At 45.0% G+C, this 14,975-nt stretch overlaps 1 protein-coding gene across 2 annotated transcripts; it reads right to left on the bottom strand.

The window, feature by feature from the left end:
• Positions 1-320: 320 nt before the first annotated feature.
• Positions 321-12,609, bottom strand: LOC140724493 (uncharacterized). Of its 2 annotated transcripts, none has more exons than XM_073038939.1 (3): positions 12,461-12,609; positions 10,897-11,044; positions 321-3,542 (listed from the first exon to the last, which is right to left on the bottom strand). In XM_073038939.1, exon 3 carries the CDS (start codon positions 3,137-3,139, stop codon positions 2,249-2,251), a length of 891 nt encoding a protein of 296 aa, XP_072895040.1. In that variant the 5' UTR covers positions 3,140-3,542; positions 10,897-11,044; positions 12,461-12,609; the 3' UTR covers positions 321-2,248. The 2 variants fall into 2 exon arrangements, with proteins under 2 accessions (XP_072895040.1, XP_072895041.1); XM_073038940.1 differs by lacking the exon at positions 12,461-12,609 and adding an exon at positions 12,086-12,210.
• Positions 12,610-14,975: the final 2,366 nt, after the last annotated feature.

The following is a 14,975-nucleotide window of genomic DNA, read 5'->3' as shown; positions in this document are numbered from 1 at the left end:
AAGCATCGAGCACCTAACTGAGTGTTGACCTCTTCCCAAAAACAGAGGAGTTTCTTGAGGAAATACAGGATGAGGTGGGTAACAAAAGTAAAACAAATCGAAACTTCATGAAATACAAACAAGGCAGTAAGTGCAGAAAAGGCCAAGAGAAACCAGATACAATCCAACACATTCCAGGATCCTGCAGCAGTTTAACTCAATCTGATTACTTACGCAGGTACAATCAAGTGGCAAATATCATTCACCAAAATCTATCTTTAAAATACAAACGGATGAATGACCACAGTAACTTCATTAAGGCACCATAAATTCAAGCCTGATTCAGTTAAGGACATAATCCACCAATTTATATGATAATCAATACATTATTTCAGTTAGGATCATCTCAAATAACCATTTGGATATAATATTACAGGATAAACAGGCAGGAATAACTCCCTCAATAGGTATAACCATTCTCAACACACACATGTGCCCCCACCACAGGCATTGTTCGTCAGTCAGATAGCCAAATTATTTCGTCTGCCAATTAGTGTCCAAATACAAGACAAAGTAGTTAACAAAAGAAAAAAAATGCGGAATACTTGAAATATAAACAAACAAGGCAGTAAGTGCAGAAAAGGCCAAGAGAAACCAGACACAATCCAACACTTTCCAGGATCCTGCAGCAGTTTAACTCAATCTGATTACTTACAAAGGTACAATCAAGTGGCAAATATCATTCACCAAAATCTTGCTTTAAAACACAAACTCACGAATGCCCTCCATCACCTCATGAAGGCACCATAAATTCAAGCCTGATCCAGTTTCAGAGTCAAAATCTTACAAGTTATATGATCATCAATACATTATTTCAGATAGGTCAATCCATCTGGTTATATTACAGGATAAACAAGCAGGAGCAACTCCCCCAATAGATAAAACCATTCCCAACACACATGTTCCTCAACCAGTGGAGCACCTCACCACAGGTAGTGTTTGTGTCATCAGTCAGATAACCTAATTACTTTCTCTGTCAATCTGCTTCCAAATCTCATTGGTTGGCATGCCCTGTTGCTGAATCCCTTCTCCTCATCATACGTTCTTACCCCGACCATCGTCCAGGGCCCGAACCTCTGCTCTGTGCAGACCTGCCTCTGGTTTCTGACCCAGCTTCGTTGAAAATCCAATTGATGGTTTCCCACTCTGCTTTCAGTCTTTAGAGGACAGTGGTGTTCGCTAACAACACTTTAGAAGTGGGGAAAGTGACCCATAATGTGGACATGAGTCATGATTAAGGAGGTTAACTCCCAATGTCATTCTTCCTCAGCCCAGAGATTAGAGGGGCAAAGAACATCTCAGACAGAACTGCAGTCAGCTCGACTTCTTCAGTCTGCAGGAAATTCAAGGGAAACCTCTTCGCCCACACAGTGGTGACTATTTGGACCTCATCCCAGGGAGAGTGAGAGGTGAACAACAGGGGAGAATTTGAAAGATCTGTTGTGGAACAGAATCACTGGCAGGGTTCAGCCGGCCTGAGTTGACTCTCTACTGTACACTAAGTGTGTTATAAATTCACTAAGTACCAGAGACAGTGTTTAAGATAGAACTGATTCATTTGACACAGATCGAGTCCCATTAAAGGTGAATATGCAGCAGAAGAAACTCCTCCCATGCCTGGTGAGCAGCAGCAATAATTGCAGAGTTCAGCACCTACAGTCACTCTCGAAATTGCATTCAGCAACGGTGATGGACAAATATCCAGCATGCAGCTCATTGAAACTTTCTCCCCTGTGTGAACCTGGTAGTGAGTTGTAAGTGTAACACGCTGTAAGGTTTCACTGTTGATTTAATGGCCTCTCTGTAATGTTTCACTGCTGAGGTAATGGTTTCTCTGTAGCAGAAATGTCTAGTTTACAACTAGAGATAACAGGGTTTTGGAGTGCTGGGCTATCCAATGACAGAAATGTTCTTTCTTGTGAGTCTGGATGAGAGAATTTCATGGGCTTTTTCTGGGGAGAGATGAGAAGCCACGAATGGGGAGAGTGGGCCCTGTTTTTTTTACTTTACTAACCCTATAGTCAAAGTAAGAATTATGAATCACATATTGTGTACTGTTTGTTATTTTGGGGTATTGATTTGTAACAGGGGACACGGCACAGCATCCACCCACATTTGGCCGAGCTAGGGGCTATCACTCCCTATATTAAGCTGCTAGCCGGAGTGAGAGTTACATAAGGTTAGATGACTGAGTGAATACATTCCCACATTAACAGGAGGTGAACGGCCTCTCCCCAGTGTGAACTGACTGGTGTGTCAGTAGGCGAGATGACCGAGTGAATCCCTTCCCACAGTCTGAGCAGGTGAATGGCCTCTCCCCAGTGTGAATTCGCTCATGTACCTTCAATTGAGATGATTGAGTGAATCCCTTCCCACAGAATGTGCAGGCGAATGGCCTCTCCCCAGTGTGAACTCGTTGATGGACCTTCAGTTGAGATGACGAAGTGAATCCCTTCCCACAATCCGAGCAGGTGAATGGCCTCTCCCCAGTGTGAACTCGCTGATGTACCTTCAGTTGAGATGACCGAGTGAATCCCTTCCCACAGTCTGAGCAGGTGAATGGCCACTCTCCAGTGTGAACTGACTGGTGTGTCAGTAGGCAAAATGACAGAGTGAATCCCTTCCCACAGTCTAAGCAGGTGAACGGCCTCTCGCCAGTGTGAACTGACTGGTGTGCTTGCAGGCTAGATAACTGTGTGAATCCCTTCCCACAGTCTGAGCAGATGAACGGCCTCTCCCCAGTGTGAACTGACTGGTGTGCTTGCAGGCCAGATAACTGTGTGAATCCCTTCCCACAGTCTGAGCAGATGAACGGCCTCTCCCCAGTGTGAACTCGCTGATGTACCTTCAGTTGAGATGACGAAGTGAATCCCTTCCCACAGTCTGAGCAAGTGAACGGCCTCTCCCCAGTGTGAACTGAATGGTGTGCTTGTAGGCCAGCTAATTGTGTGAATCCCTTCCCACAGTCTGAGCAGGTGAATGGCCTCTCCCCAGTGTGAACTCGCTGATGTATCTTCAGTTGGGATGAGTAGGTGAATCCCTTCCCACATTCCGAGCAGGTGAACGGCCTTTCCCCAGTGTGAACTCGCTGGTGAGCCATTAGGTCAGAAGACTGATTGAATCCTGCCCCACAACTTCAGCAGATGACCAGCCTCTGCCCAGTGTGAACTGACTGGTGTGTCCACAGGTGGGAAGACAACTGAATCCCTTCTCACCCACAGAACAGGTGAATGGCCTTGTCCAGTGTGAACTTGCTGATGTACATTCAGTTGAGAAGATCCATTGAATCCATTCTCACAGTCTCAGCAGATGAACGGCCTCTCCCCTGTGTAAAATGACCGCTGTGCCAGTGGGTCAGATGACCAAGTGAATCCCTCCCCACAGCCTGAGCAGGAAGGATGATCAAGTGAATCCCTTGCTCCACTTATTAAATATCTGGACAGAGACAGCAAAATTGGCGTGTTGTGTTCGAGATTCCCGTAGATAAATTCCTTGTTTTTAGCCTGTAAAAAGATTTACAAAATCCATCAATGTGTGTAGGACAACTTTTCATATGAGATCACTTGAGTTGTCAAGGTGTGATCTGGCATCACACTCTTACAGTGAAGTTCAACCCAAGTTGGAGAGAGAAATCATCTAACTGGGCACAGTGCTGGTATCTGGAATGACCATCAAACTCTCTGATGCTCTTCCTGTCTCTATAAGAATGGGGCATCTCTGCCATCTCCAATCTGTGACCTGGCTCAGTTTGACTCTCGCCATTGGTATTAGTCCCTGTTCCCACTGAGCAGCACGGGCTCCTGGCCTCACAGTAACTGAAATACTCTCACACAAATAGCCTGCAGTGCATTCCACGCACCCACCACTCTCTGGGTAAAAATCTTACCCCTGACATCCCCTCGGTATCTATTTCCAAGCACCATAAAACTATGCCCCCTCGTGTTAGCCATTTCAGCCCTGGGAATAAACCTCTGGCTATCCACACGATCAATGCGCCTCATCATCTTATACACGTAAAAAAGGCTCTAAACATAAACAAGGAAATTATACATTGCTTTGGGAAATTGTTAGAAGTATACAAGATTATGAGGGTATAGATAGGGTAAATACAAGCAGCTTTTTCCACTGAGGTTGGGTGGGATGTCAACCAGAGTCATGGGTAAGTGGGGAAGGTGAACATTTAATGAGAACATTTGGAAAAACTCTTTACTGAAATGGTCGTGAGAGTGTGGAATGACATGTCAGCACAAGTGGTGAATATGAGCTCGGTTTCACCATTTCAAAGAGGTTTTGAAGGAAGCCTGGATGGTAGGGGTATGGAGGGCGATGGTCTCGGTGCAGGTACTTGCAATAGACAGCTTAAGTGTTTTTTTGGCATTGACTAGATGGGCCAAACGGCCTGTTTCCATATTGAACGTCTCCATGATTCTATGACAGAGAAGCTGGACAAACTTGTTTGGAAGGGAAAAGGTTGGAGTGACAATGAAGCAGCAATGGCTGGAGTTTCTGGGAGCAATTCGGGAGCTGAGCGATCGATACATCCCAAAGAAATGGAAGCATTGGAAAGGCAGGAGGACACAACAGTGGCTGTAATGAGGAGCCAAAGCCAACATAAAAGCCAAAGAGAGGGCAAACAAAAATGCAAAAGCTATTGGGAAGCTAGAAACCAACAGACAACAATGAAAGAAAAAGTTCAGATGAGCTCAGAGCATGGATGATGATTAATGAGTCTTGGTAGCACTCAAATGTCTGAGGCATTTAAAAGAACAAAATATCCAGGGCTTCAATATCTCCTGAAAGCCAAGGTTCCCTGCACCAGTTACATTTCAACTTTTACATTGTTAGGCACATAGAAACTCTACACCCTCAAAATTTCACTTTTGAAGGCCTCCCACTTACAAAGTACTCCTTTATCAGAAAACAGCCTGTCCCAAACCACACCTATCAGATCCTTTCTGACACCATCAAAATTGACCTCTCTCCAATTTAGAATCTAAACTCATGGTCCAGACCTCTCTTTTTCCATCTTTATTTTGAATTTCTTGGCATTATGATCACTAATTTCTGTCGCCAGCCCTGATCATTGCCTAACAGCTTATTGCACACTTCTACATCGGGAATTTTACGTACCGATTCAGGGCACATTTGACAAACTCTATCCTATCTAGTCCTTTTACAGTATGGGAGTCCCAGTCAACACATGGAAAGTTAAAATCACTTACTGAATCAACTTTTGTTTCTTGGGATGGTCTGCAATCTCTCTACAAATTTGTTCCCCTGAATCCCTCAGACTGTTGGGTGCCACCACATCCCAATGATGTCTACAAATTCCCTTTCCTGAACTCATCTGGCTTTCCTACGATGCTTCTTGCATTGTCACATATGGAGCTCAGCACATTCATCGCACCATGCTCAACCATTTGATTGCTGACTCTGTCTGAAGTCTGAACAACATCTGACTGGTATGTGTAGAGATAACATCTGAAGTTTGTGTAGAGATAGCAGGAGCTCTGACGGAGATCTTTCAGGTGTCATTAGAAATGTGGATTGTGCCGGAGGATTGGCGTATTGCTCATGTGGTTCCATTGTTTAAAAAGGGTTCTAGAAGTAAGCCTGGCAATTATAGACCTGTCAGTTTGACATCAGTGGTGGATAAATTAATGGAAAGTATTCTTAGAGATAGTATTTATAATTATCTGGATCGACAGGATCTGATTAGGAGTAGCCAGCATGGATTTGTGCGTGGAAGGTCATGTTTGACAAACCTTATTGAATTTTTTGAAGAAGTTACGAGGAATGTTGACGAGGGTAAGGCAGTGGATGTAGTCTATACGGACTTCAGCAAGGCCTTTGACAAAGTTCCACATGGAAGGTTAGTTAAGAAGGTTCAGTCGTTAGGTATTAATGCTGGAGTAATAAAATGGATTCAACAGTGGCTAGATGGGAGATGCCAGAGAGTAGTGGTGGATAATTGTTTATCGGGATGGAGGCCGGTGACTAGCGGAGTGCCTCAGGGATCTGTTTTGGGCCCAATGTAGTTTGTAATATAAATAAATGATCTGGATGATGGGGTGGTAAATTGGATTAGTAAGTATGCTGATGATGCTAAGGTAGGAGGTGTTGTGGATAATGAGGTGAGTTTTCAAAGCTTGCAGGGAGATTTATGCCAGTTAGAAGAATGGGCTGAACATTGGCAGATGGAGTTTAATGCTGAGAATTGTGATGTTCTACATTTTGGCAGGAATAATCCAAATAGAACATACAGGGTAAATGGTAGGGCATTGAGGAATGCAGTGGAACAGAGAGATCTAGGAATAACAGTGAATAGTTCCCTGAAGGTGGCGTCTCATGTAGATAGGGTGGTGAAGAAGGCTTTTGGAACGCTGGCCTTTAAAAATCAGAGCATTGAGTACAGAAGTTGGGATGTAATGTTAAAATTGTACAAGGCATTCGTAAGGCCAAATTTGGAATATTGTGTACAGTTCTGGTCACCGAATTATAGGAAAGATATCAATAAATTAGACAGTGCAGAGACGACTTACTAGGATGTTACCTGGGTTTCAGCACTTAAGTTACAGAGAAAGGTTGAACAAGTTAGGTCTCTATTCATTGGAGCGTAGAAGGTTGAGGGGGGATTTGATCGAGGTATTTAAAATTTTGAGAGGGATAGATAGAGTTGACGTGAATAGGCTGTTTCCATTGAGAGTAGGGGAGATTCAAACGAGAGGACATGATTTGAGAGTTAGGGGGCAAAAGTTTAGGGGAAACACGAGGGGGTATTTCTTTACTCAGAGAGTGATAGCTGTGTGGAATGAGCTTCCTGTAGAAGTAGCAGAGGCCAGTTCAGTTGTGTCATTTAAGGTAAAATTGGATAGGTATATGGACAGGAAAGGAGTGGAGGGTTATGGGCTGAGTGCGGGTAGGTGGGACTAGGTGAGATTAAGAGTTCGGCACGGTCTAGGAGGGCCGAGATGGCCTGTTTCTGTGCTGTGATTGTTATATGGTATCAAGAAAACAAACTCTCCCTCATTGTCACAAAAACAAAGGAGCTGATTGTGGAGGACAGGGGGAAAGGAGAGACAGACAATGCTGTCACCCTGTGACAGGTGAACAACCGACAGCTTCCCCAGTTTCCGAATCCCCAGTGGTGGGCACTTAATCTGGACTCCACCGCGTTTGAACCCCTTCTGCCAGCGGCCGACCCCTACGTGACTCTGTGCTATGACCCTACGGGGTGCTCAACTGAGGAAAGCCAATATCATGCACCCCACGAGGGACAGAAGTTCCCAGTCATGGTGATTGGACAGGATTAAGGAGGAGAGGGCAGTGCATTACTGGCCGAAGTTCCGGATTTCCTTTGGCGACAGACAGGACTGGTGGCTCCCCATACCATCGTTAGGGTTTGCCCTGGGTTCAAGCCAAAGAGCCTAGAGTTCCTTGCCTACACCCTGATGAAACAAGCCTCCAGCAACAAGGGAGACTGGCAAGACTTGGCCGCAGGCCAACTCTGATACTGGAAGGAGTCTGAGGTGAAGACAGGACATCTGCTAAGAAAATCTTTTAATATTGACCGAACCCAAGACATTGCACATAATCTCTGCTCAATTTCAGACAATGAAGTTGACAGCACCAACTGCCCCCCATCCAGATCACCATGAAAGAAGGACAGACTCTCCCATCCCTTCCTCAATATCCCCTCAAGCCTGAGGCAACATTTTCTGAGGATGGAAGCTCTTTTGTGGATCCAGCAGGGAAACGATGCGATAGTGATGGACAGTGAAGTAATTGAACAGGCCTCTTTTGAAGCAGCTGTCTCCGCCCAGAAGGCTGAGCTGTTTGCTCTGACTCGTGCCTGTATCCCAGCAACTGACTAAAGTGGGAATGTTTATACAGACTCTGTTATGCATTTGGAATTGTACATGACTACGGGGATCTCTGGGAACATAGGGATTCCTGACTTCCTCTGGCCACCCCATTAGTAATGCCACCTTTGTAAACAACTTACTCACCGCTCTACAGCTACCTCACGTTTTGGTTGTTATTAAATGACCAGCCCACACCCACATATCCGAATGAGTCACTAAATACAATGCTTTAGCGGATGAGACAGCGAAAAGTGCGGCACAATCCTCGGTAGTTGTAGTCCCCTCGGGTTCCCGTCAAGCATCCCTCTGTGACTTAAGAAGAACAGGTTTGCCAGACATGAGGGAGGTACGTACTTTTCAGGGGGACGTCTCTGAGGAGGAGCGCAAATTGTGGTCCCAGATGGGGTGCCAGAAAGAACCCAACCTAGCTTTTTGAATCACCCAACAGGACAGGTTTGTGTTCCTACACAATTTTTACCGATATTGGTCGATCATATACACAATTGTACACCCCTGGGAAAGGAGGGAATGGTTGGTAACCTGTACCCTGCACACCGGGTATGTCTCCCTTGCCAGGTGGATCTTTTTGTGTCTACAAGTTGATTTTATTGAATTGCCTTGAGTACATTGCTATAGATACTGCTTAGTTATTATCTGCTTAGTAGGTGGATTGAAGCTATTCCAACTACCAATAATACTGCTATGACAGCTATGAAGATATTATTACGGGAAATAATTCCCAGGTACGGCCTGCCAGAGATGCTGAGCTCTCACAATGGCCCACACTTTGTGGTGAAAGTAAACAAAGGGGTACGTAACGAACTAGCTATCAAGCAACAATTCCGCTGTGTATACCACCCACGGGCCACTGGCAGAGTGGGAAGAGCCAATGGCACTCTGAAGAGTAAACTAGCCAGACTAACAGCAGAGACTGGACTCACTTGGTTGAAGGTCCGACCATTAGCCCGATTCCACATGAGGGTTACCCCACAGGGGAAAACAGGGTTGTCGCCAGCTGAAATCATTTCTGGATGGCCCATGAGGACACCCTGGGAACAAAGTCTCAGGATTAAAGGCAAAGTGAATAAGAATAAGGGACCTTGGTTCTTGAGGGATATTGGAACTCTGATAAAGAAGAGAGAGATGTATGACATGTATAAGAAACAGGGAGCAAAGAAGGTACTTGAGGAGTATAAAAAGTGCAAACAAATACTTAAGGAAGAAATCAGGAGGGCTGAAAGAAGACATGAGGTAGCGTTGGCAGTCAAGGTGAAGGATAGTAAGAGCTTCCACAGGTATATTAATAGCAAAAGGATAGTTATGGGATAAAATTGATCCTCTTGAAGATCAGAGCGGTTGGCTATGCATGGAACCAAAAGAAATTGGGGAGATGTGATATGGTTTTTTTGTGTCTGAATTTCCTCGGGAAACTGGCATGGAGTCAATGGAAATAAGGCAAACAAGTATTGAGATCATGGAACCTATACAGAGAGAAGAGGAGGAGGTGCTTGCTATCTTGAGGTGAGTAGATAAATCTCCAGGACCTGACAGGATATTCCCTTGGACCTTGAAGGAGACTAGTGTTGAAATTGCAGGGGCCCTGGCAGATATATTTAAAAGTCGTTATCTACGGGTGAGGTGCCAGAGATTTGGAGGATAGCTCATGTTGTTCCGTTGTTTAAAGCAGGCTCTAAAAGTAATCTGGGAAATTATAGGCTGGCAAGTTTGATGACGGTCATGGGTAAATTATTGGAAGGAGTACTAAGAGATAGGATTGACAATTATTTAGATAGACAGGGACTTATTAGGGAGAGTCAACATGGCTTTGTGCCATGTTTAACAAATATATTAGAGAGTTTCGAGGAGGTTACAAGGAAAGTGGATGAAGGCAAGGCAGTGGTTGTTGTCTACATGGACTTCAGTAAGGCCTTTGACAAGGTCCCGCATGGGAGGTTAGTTAGGAAGATTCAGTCACAAGGTATACATGGTGAGGTAGTAAATTTGATTGGGAATTGAGAATGGGAGAAGTCAGAGAGTGGTAGTGGAGGATTGCTACTCTGAGTGGAGGCCTGTGACTAGTGGTGTACCACAGGGATCAATGCTGGGTCCATTGTTATTTGTCATCTATATCAATGATCTGGATAATAATTTGGTAAATTGGATCAGCAAATTTGTTGATGATACAAAGATTGGAGGTGTAGTGCACAGTGAATAAGGATTTCAAAGCTTGCAGAGGGATCCGTACAAGCTGGAAAAATGACAGATGGAGTTTAATACAGACAAGTGTGAGGTATTGCACTTTGGAAAGTCAAACCAAGGTAGAACATACAAGGTAAATGGTAGGGTACTGAGGAGGGCACTAGAACAGAGGGATCTAGGAATACAGATACAAAATTCCCTAAAAGTGTCATCACATGTAGATAGGGTAGTAAAGAGAGCTTTTGGTACATTGGCCTTTATAAATCAAAGTACTGAGTATAAGAGTTGGAATGTAATGGTGAGGTTGTATATTGCATTAGTGAGGGGGAATTTGGAGTACTGTGTGCAATTTTGGTCACCGAATTACAGGAAGAATATTAATAAGGTCGAAAGAGTGCAGAGAAGGTTTACAAGGATGTTGCCGGGACTTGAGAAACTGAGTTACAGAGAAAGGTTGAATAGGTTAGGACTTTATTCCCTGGAGCGTAGGAGAATGAGGGTGATTTGATAGAGATGTATAAAATTATGATGGGTATAGATAGAGTGAATGCAAGCAGGCTTTTTCCACTGAGGCTGGGGGAGAAAAAAACCAGAGGACATGGGTTAAGGGTGAAGGGTGAAAAGTTTAAAGGGAATATTGCAGGGGGGGGAGCTTCTTCACAACTGGGTCTGACTGGTACTGGCATAACTGGTTCTTCTGGGCACATTCTGTCTCACTCACAACTATTTCCTACCTTCCTTTGTACAGGTATGTAATGTCTAAAGGACCAGTGTTTGAGTAAATGAGACTCACCAAACTTTCTCCTGACTGAATCACTGGAATCTCCCGAGTCAGATGGGTTCTCTCCAGTTGATGCTCTCAATCCTCGGGCTGGTTCACTTGTTGCTGTTCCCTTGTCTTCAGTCGTGATTTTTCTTCCAATAAATCTCTCACTGCAGGTCTAACGTTAACATGAAAGATAATGAAGCACGTTAACAATGAAAAGGAGGACCAAACATTTCTGCTTAATGTTACTAGGAACAAAACTCACTGAAATTTAAACGTTGGCAAATATAATTATCTCAGTGAACAATCTTTAATTGTCCCTCACACATCACAAAACAATACGGGATAAGAAGGAGCCATCATTCAGTCACAAGACACAGGAACAGAATTAGGTGATTCAATCCATCTGGTCTGCTCCACCACTCAACCATTCAATCATGGCTGATTTTTATTCCAACACCATATTCCTGCCTTTCTCCTGTAACCCTGAAGCTACTCAGCAATCATCAGTATATTAATCTTCACAAATAGACCCAAATGGCAGCCTCAAACAAATTCTGCGGCAACAAATTCCACATATCAGACATCTTTTGGCCAAAATTTTTTTCTCATCTCAGTTTTAAAGGGAAGCAAGTTTATTCTGAGACCGTGCTGTCAGATCACAGACTCTCTGTCTAATGGAAACATCCTCTCCATGTCCACTGTATCCAGGCTTTTCAACATTTGGTAGGTTTACTTAACCATCCATCCCTCCACCACCCCCACCGTCCCTCTGAACTCCATTGAGCACAGGTCCAGAGCCACCAAATGCTCCTCATACATAAAGCCGATCATTCCTGAGATTATTCATGTGAACCTCATTAGCAACATCTGCACCGGACACATTTCCAGGAATAACAGACAAAGCAGTTCCAGGATAATTTACAGGGAAAAGTTGTGCTTCCTTTACTGTTATACTATCACTCCATTTCCAGGTTAAAACAGGACCATTTCAGGAAATTTGTATTACAGTTCCTAGGATACAGATCTTGTCTTGTCCATACTGGACCGACCGCCGTCGCTGGACTATAAACGTGCAGGAGTAATGTATGGCTCAGCTCTACTGCGGGAAGCGGAGGCTCGAATCATTCTCCCCCTAGACTTCCCAGTCCCTCGGTAAAGCAGGCAGTGAAACCAAAGATCCCCACAACCTGGGACGTTCTCCTTTCTCACCCACCCCACTCCGGGAGAAGACACAACAGCCATAAAGCTCCAGAACAAATGCGAGAAGCCTCAGGAAACGAGGCGAGTTCGGGTAAGTTAATGGGACTCAGCGGCCAAAATCACACCACGTGATCTGGCGTCACAAAGCAGAGGGCGGGGCGAATCTGCGGCACACAGTCTCACGTGACCTGTCGGCGGGACTTCAATTTCAATTCTGCGGAAACAGACAGCCTGGGCTCCTGGTTTGGATCGTTCAATGCAGATTAACTGAAGTCGACACATTTCTGACGAGCCCAGATAGTTGGGAAACAAATGAATTCCTGGCCCACAGTTCGGGGCTCACGGCCAACATCGGATCTCCCCGCTCGGGATCGGTCTCAATACTCACCGATGGGAAAGTGATATCCTCGGCCCGCAGACAGTGATCCCGACGGAAGAGACGAAAGTCTTTCCTGAACACACAGCCGACCCACTTCAGCTCTGAGCGGAGAGGAAAACACCGTCCACCCGGAGACTGTGAACATGCGCGAAGAGATTATTACATCATCGGAAGGCGGGGCCTCGGAAACAGACGCCAGATGCTGCCCATCCGCGGTTAAATGGGAGGGGCAAACGGGATCACGTGTCAGGATTGGTGACCTCGCCCCCACCCCCCACAGGCAGAGACTCCAGCTACTCATTAGTCTGTGGAAAGAAGCAAACTTGCCGCTCACATCTCCTCTCACCTTAAATGTATTAGACATTTCAACCCCCCAGGAAAAATATATCCACTCTATCTATTCCTCTCGTAATCTTATAAACGTCCATCCAGTCTCGCCCCAGCCTGCGCCGCTCTGGAGTAAACAACACAAGTTTGTCAAGCCTCTCGTTATAGCTCATGCCCTCTAATCCAGGCAGTGTCCTGGTAAACCTCTTCTGCGCCCTCTCCAAAGCCCCGACATCCTTCCGAGAATGGGGGCGACCAGAACTGTATGAAACACTCCAGATGTGGGCTAGCTAGTTTTATAAAACTGTGTTACGAACTGAAACGTTTTAGAAACGAACCAGCAGCAATAGAGTTCACACTGGAGTCTGGTTTTGATGGTTAAAACACTCTGTTTATTAGTATCTACTTATAATATAGTAACTTAACGAAATAAAGGAAAGTTAACAGTGTTAAGTGTATATATGTGCAAATGTAATTCCCAGTCTATCGAGCCTGAGGGAACAAAGTTTAGAGTCTTGAGATGGTAAGTAGGAAAATTCAGTAATCCACGGAATAAATGACGGGAGAGAGAAATTTGTAATCCAGGGTGAAACGTAGAGAAAAGGCCGTTACTTCAAAATAACCGCCGACGAAGTTCTTATCCGTTGAATCCGTCCACAGACGAGTTATCAGCGAAAGTGGACCTGTCTTAGGAATACCGTCTTCCAGGGGTACCACACAACATACCCAGGCAAGGGTTAACACAAGATATTACAAACCCCACTCCTATGGATTATACGAAGTGACAGCCACACACATTCGTTGTGGTTCCGTGTACCGATGATCAACCCACTCTTGTGGGCATAGGAGAGTTCCAAGCCTCAGCTGCGACTAACTGAAGCTATCAGCTTTTCCAGTCTCTCTCTCTCTTTAGACTGGCCGACTGCCTGTCTGCAGATCGCTCTCTCTCTCTTATGGTTCAGTCCACAGTTAGCGCTGTCAGCCCGTGACTGACGTCATAGCCCCGCCTCCTCACGCCGGCGCTCTTAAAGAAACAGTCACAGTACGACCGCAGGCTCGGAACAGCCGCAACACAACTTCCCGACTTTTGAACTCAATGCTTCAACTAAGAAAGACAACCATGTCATTTGCCTTCTTAACCACCCGATCAATCTGTGCAGTCTCTTTCAGGGAGCGATGAACTTGGAGTCTAAGATCCCTCTGATCATCGACACTGTTCAAGGTTTTGCATTTAACAGTGTACTGTCGCATACATTCGACCTACCGAGCTGCCAAGATGATCATCACTAATCAAATCTCACTGAGATTTCTCAGGTCCTGTTGAATTTATTGCCAAGTGCACAAGTAGGGGAAGGTACAGGGACAGAGAAACACTGACTTGTGGCAGTATCAGAGGCAAGTACATTCAGATAACACAAGGAACACAAGTTATACGATTCTCTGTCAGTAACAATCTATAAATATGTTTTACGTCATTAACAATGTATAAAATACATTGTGTCATGATCAATATTAAAATGTGCATTTTGTGTCAATAACAGACTTGGAAATGTTGAATTTGGTCCCTGTCTCCATTCCTCCTGTAATCCACAACAAGTTCCTTTGTTTTTGTCACAATGAGGGAGAGGTTGTTTTCTTGACACCACTGTGTCGGGGTGATGACTTCTTCTCTGTAGGCTGCCTCGTTATTAATTGGGATTCGGCCGATCAATGTTGTGCCGTCAGCAAATTTAATTAGCAGATTGGAACCCGCCACTGCAGCCCCACAGTGCACTATGTACTGATTGCAAAGCTACGAAATTGCATGTGAATAGCCTCCCCTCCCCCAACTCCACTCTTTCTGCGTCACCAGCAGACTGGAGCATCTCACATCTCGCTGCCTCCGCCAGGACATTAAACTGTGAACAACTGTGGTCAGGGACTGATCTCTGGGGTACTCCAAACGCTACCTACCTCCAGTCTGAAAACGACCCACTCATCCAGACACACACTACCGGCAGTTTATCGATCTCCAACGAAAAAGCCTAATCACCTACTCCTGAGGATCAATACCATTGCTGACTCTGAGTTTACCACCGTCAAATGCCGGGAGGGACATAATAATCAGAAAGTCTCTAGTCACAGCCGTGTAAATAAAATGTGATCTCAGTGGGTGTGTGGCGCATGCCCAGAATGCGAAGGAGACAGACAAACTGAG

The sequence above is a fragment of the Hemitrygon akajei genome, unplaced genomic scaffold, assembly GCF_048418815.1.
Source record: "Hemitrygon akajei unplaced genomic scaffold, sHemAka1.3 Scf000254, whole genome shotgun sequence".
NCBI classification, from domain to species: Eukaryota; Metazoa; Chordata; class Chondrichthyes; order Myliobatiformes; family Dasyatidae; genus Hemitrygon; species Hemitrygon akajei.
This window is presented reverse-complemented; position numbering and strand designations above follow the sequence as displayed.

Excerpts from the sequence above, each read along its gene's own strand:
- LOC140724493 (XM_073038939.1), bottom strand. The coding sequence starts at position 3,139 with ATGGCTCACCAGCGAGTTCACACTGGGGAAAGGCCGTTCACCTGCTCG.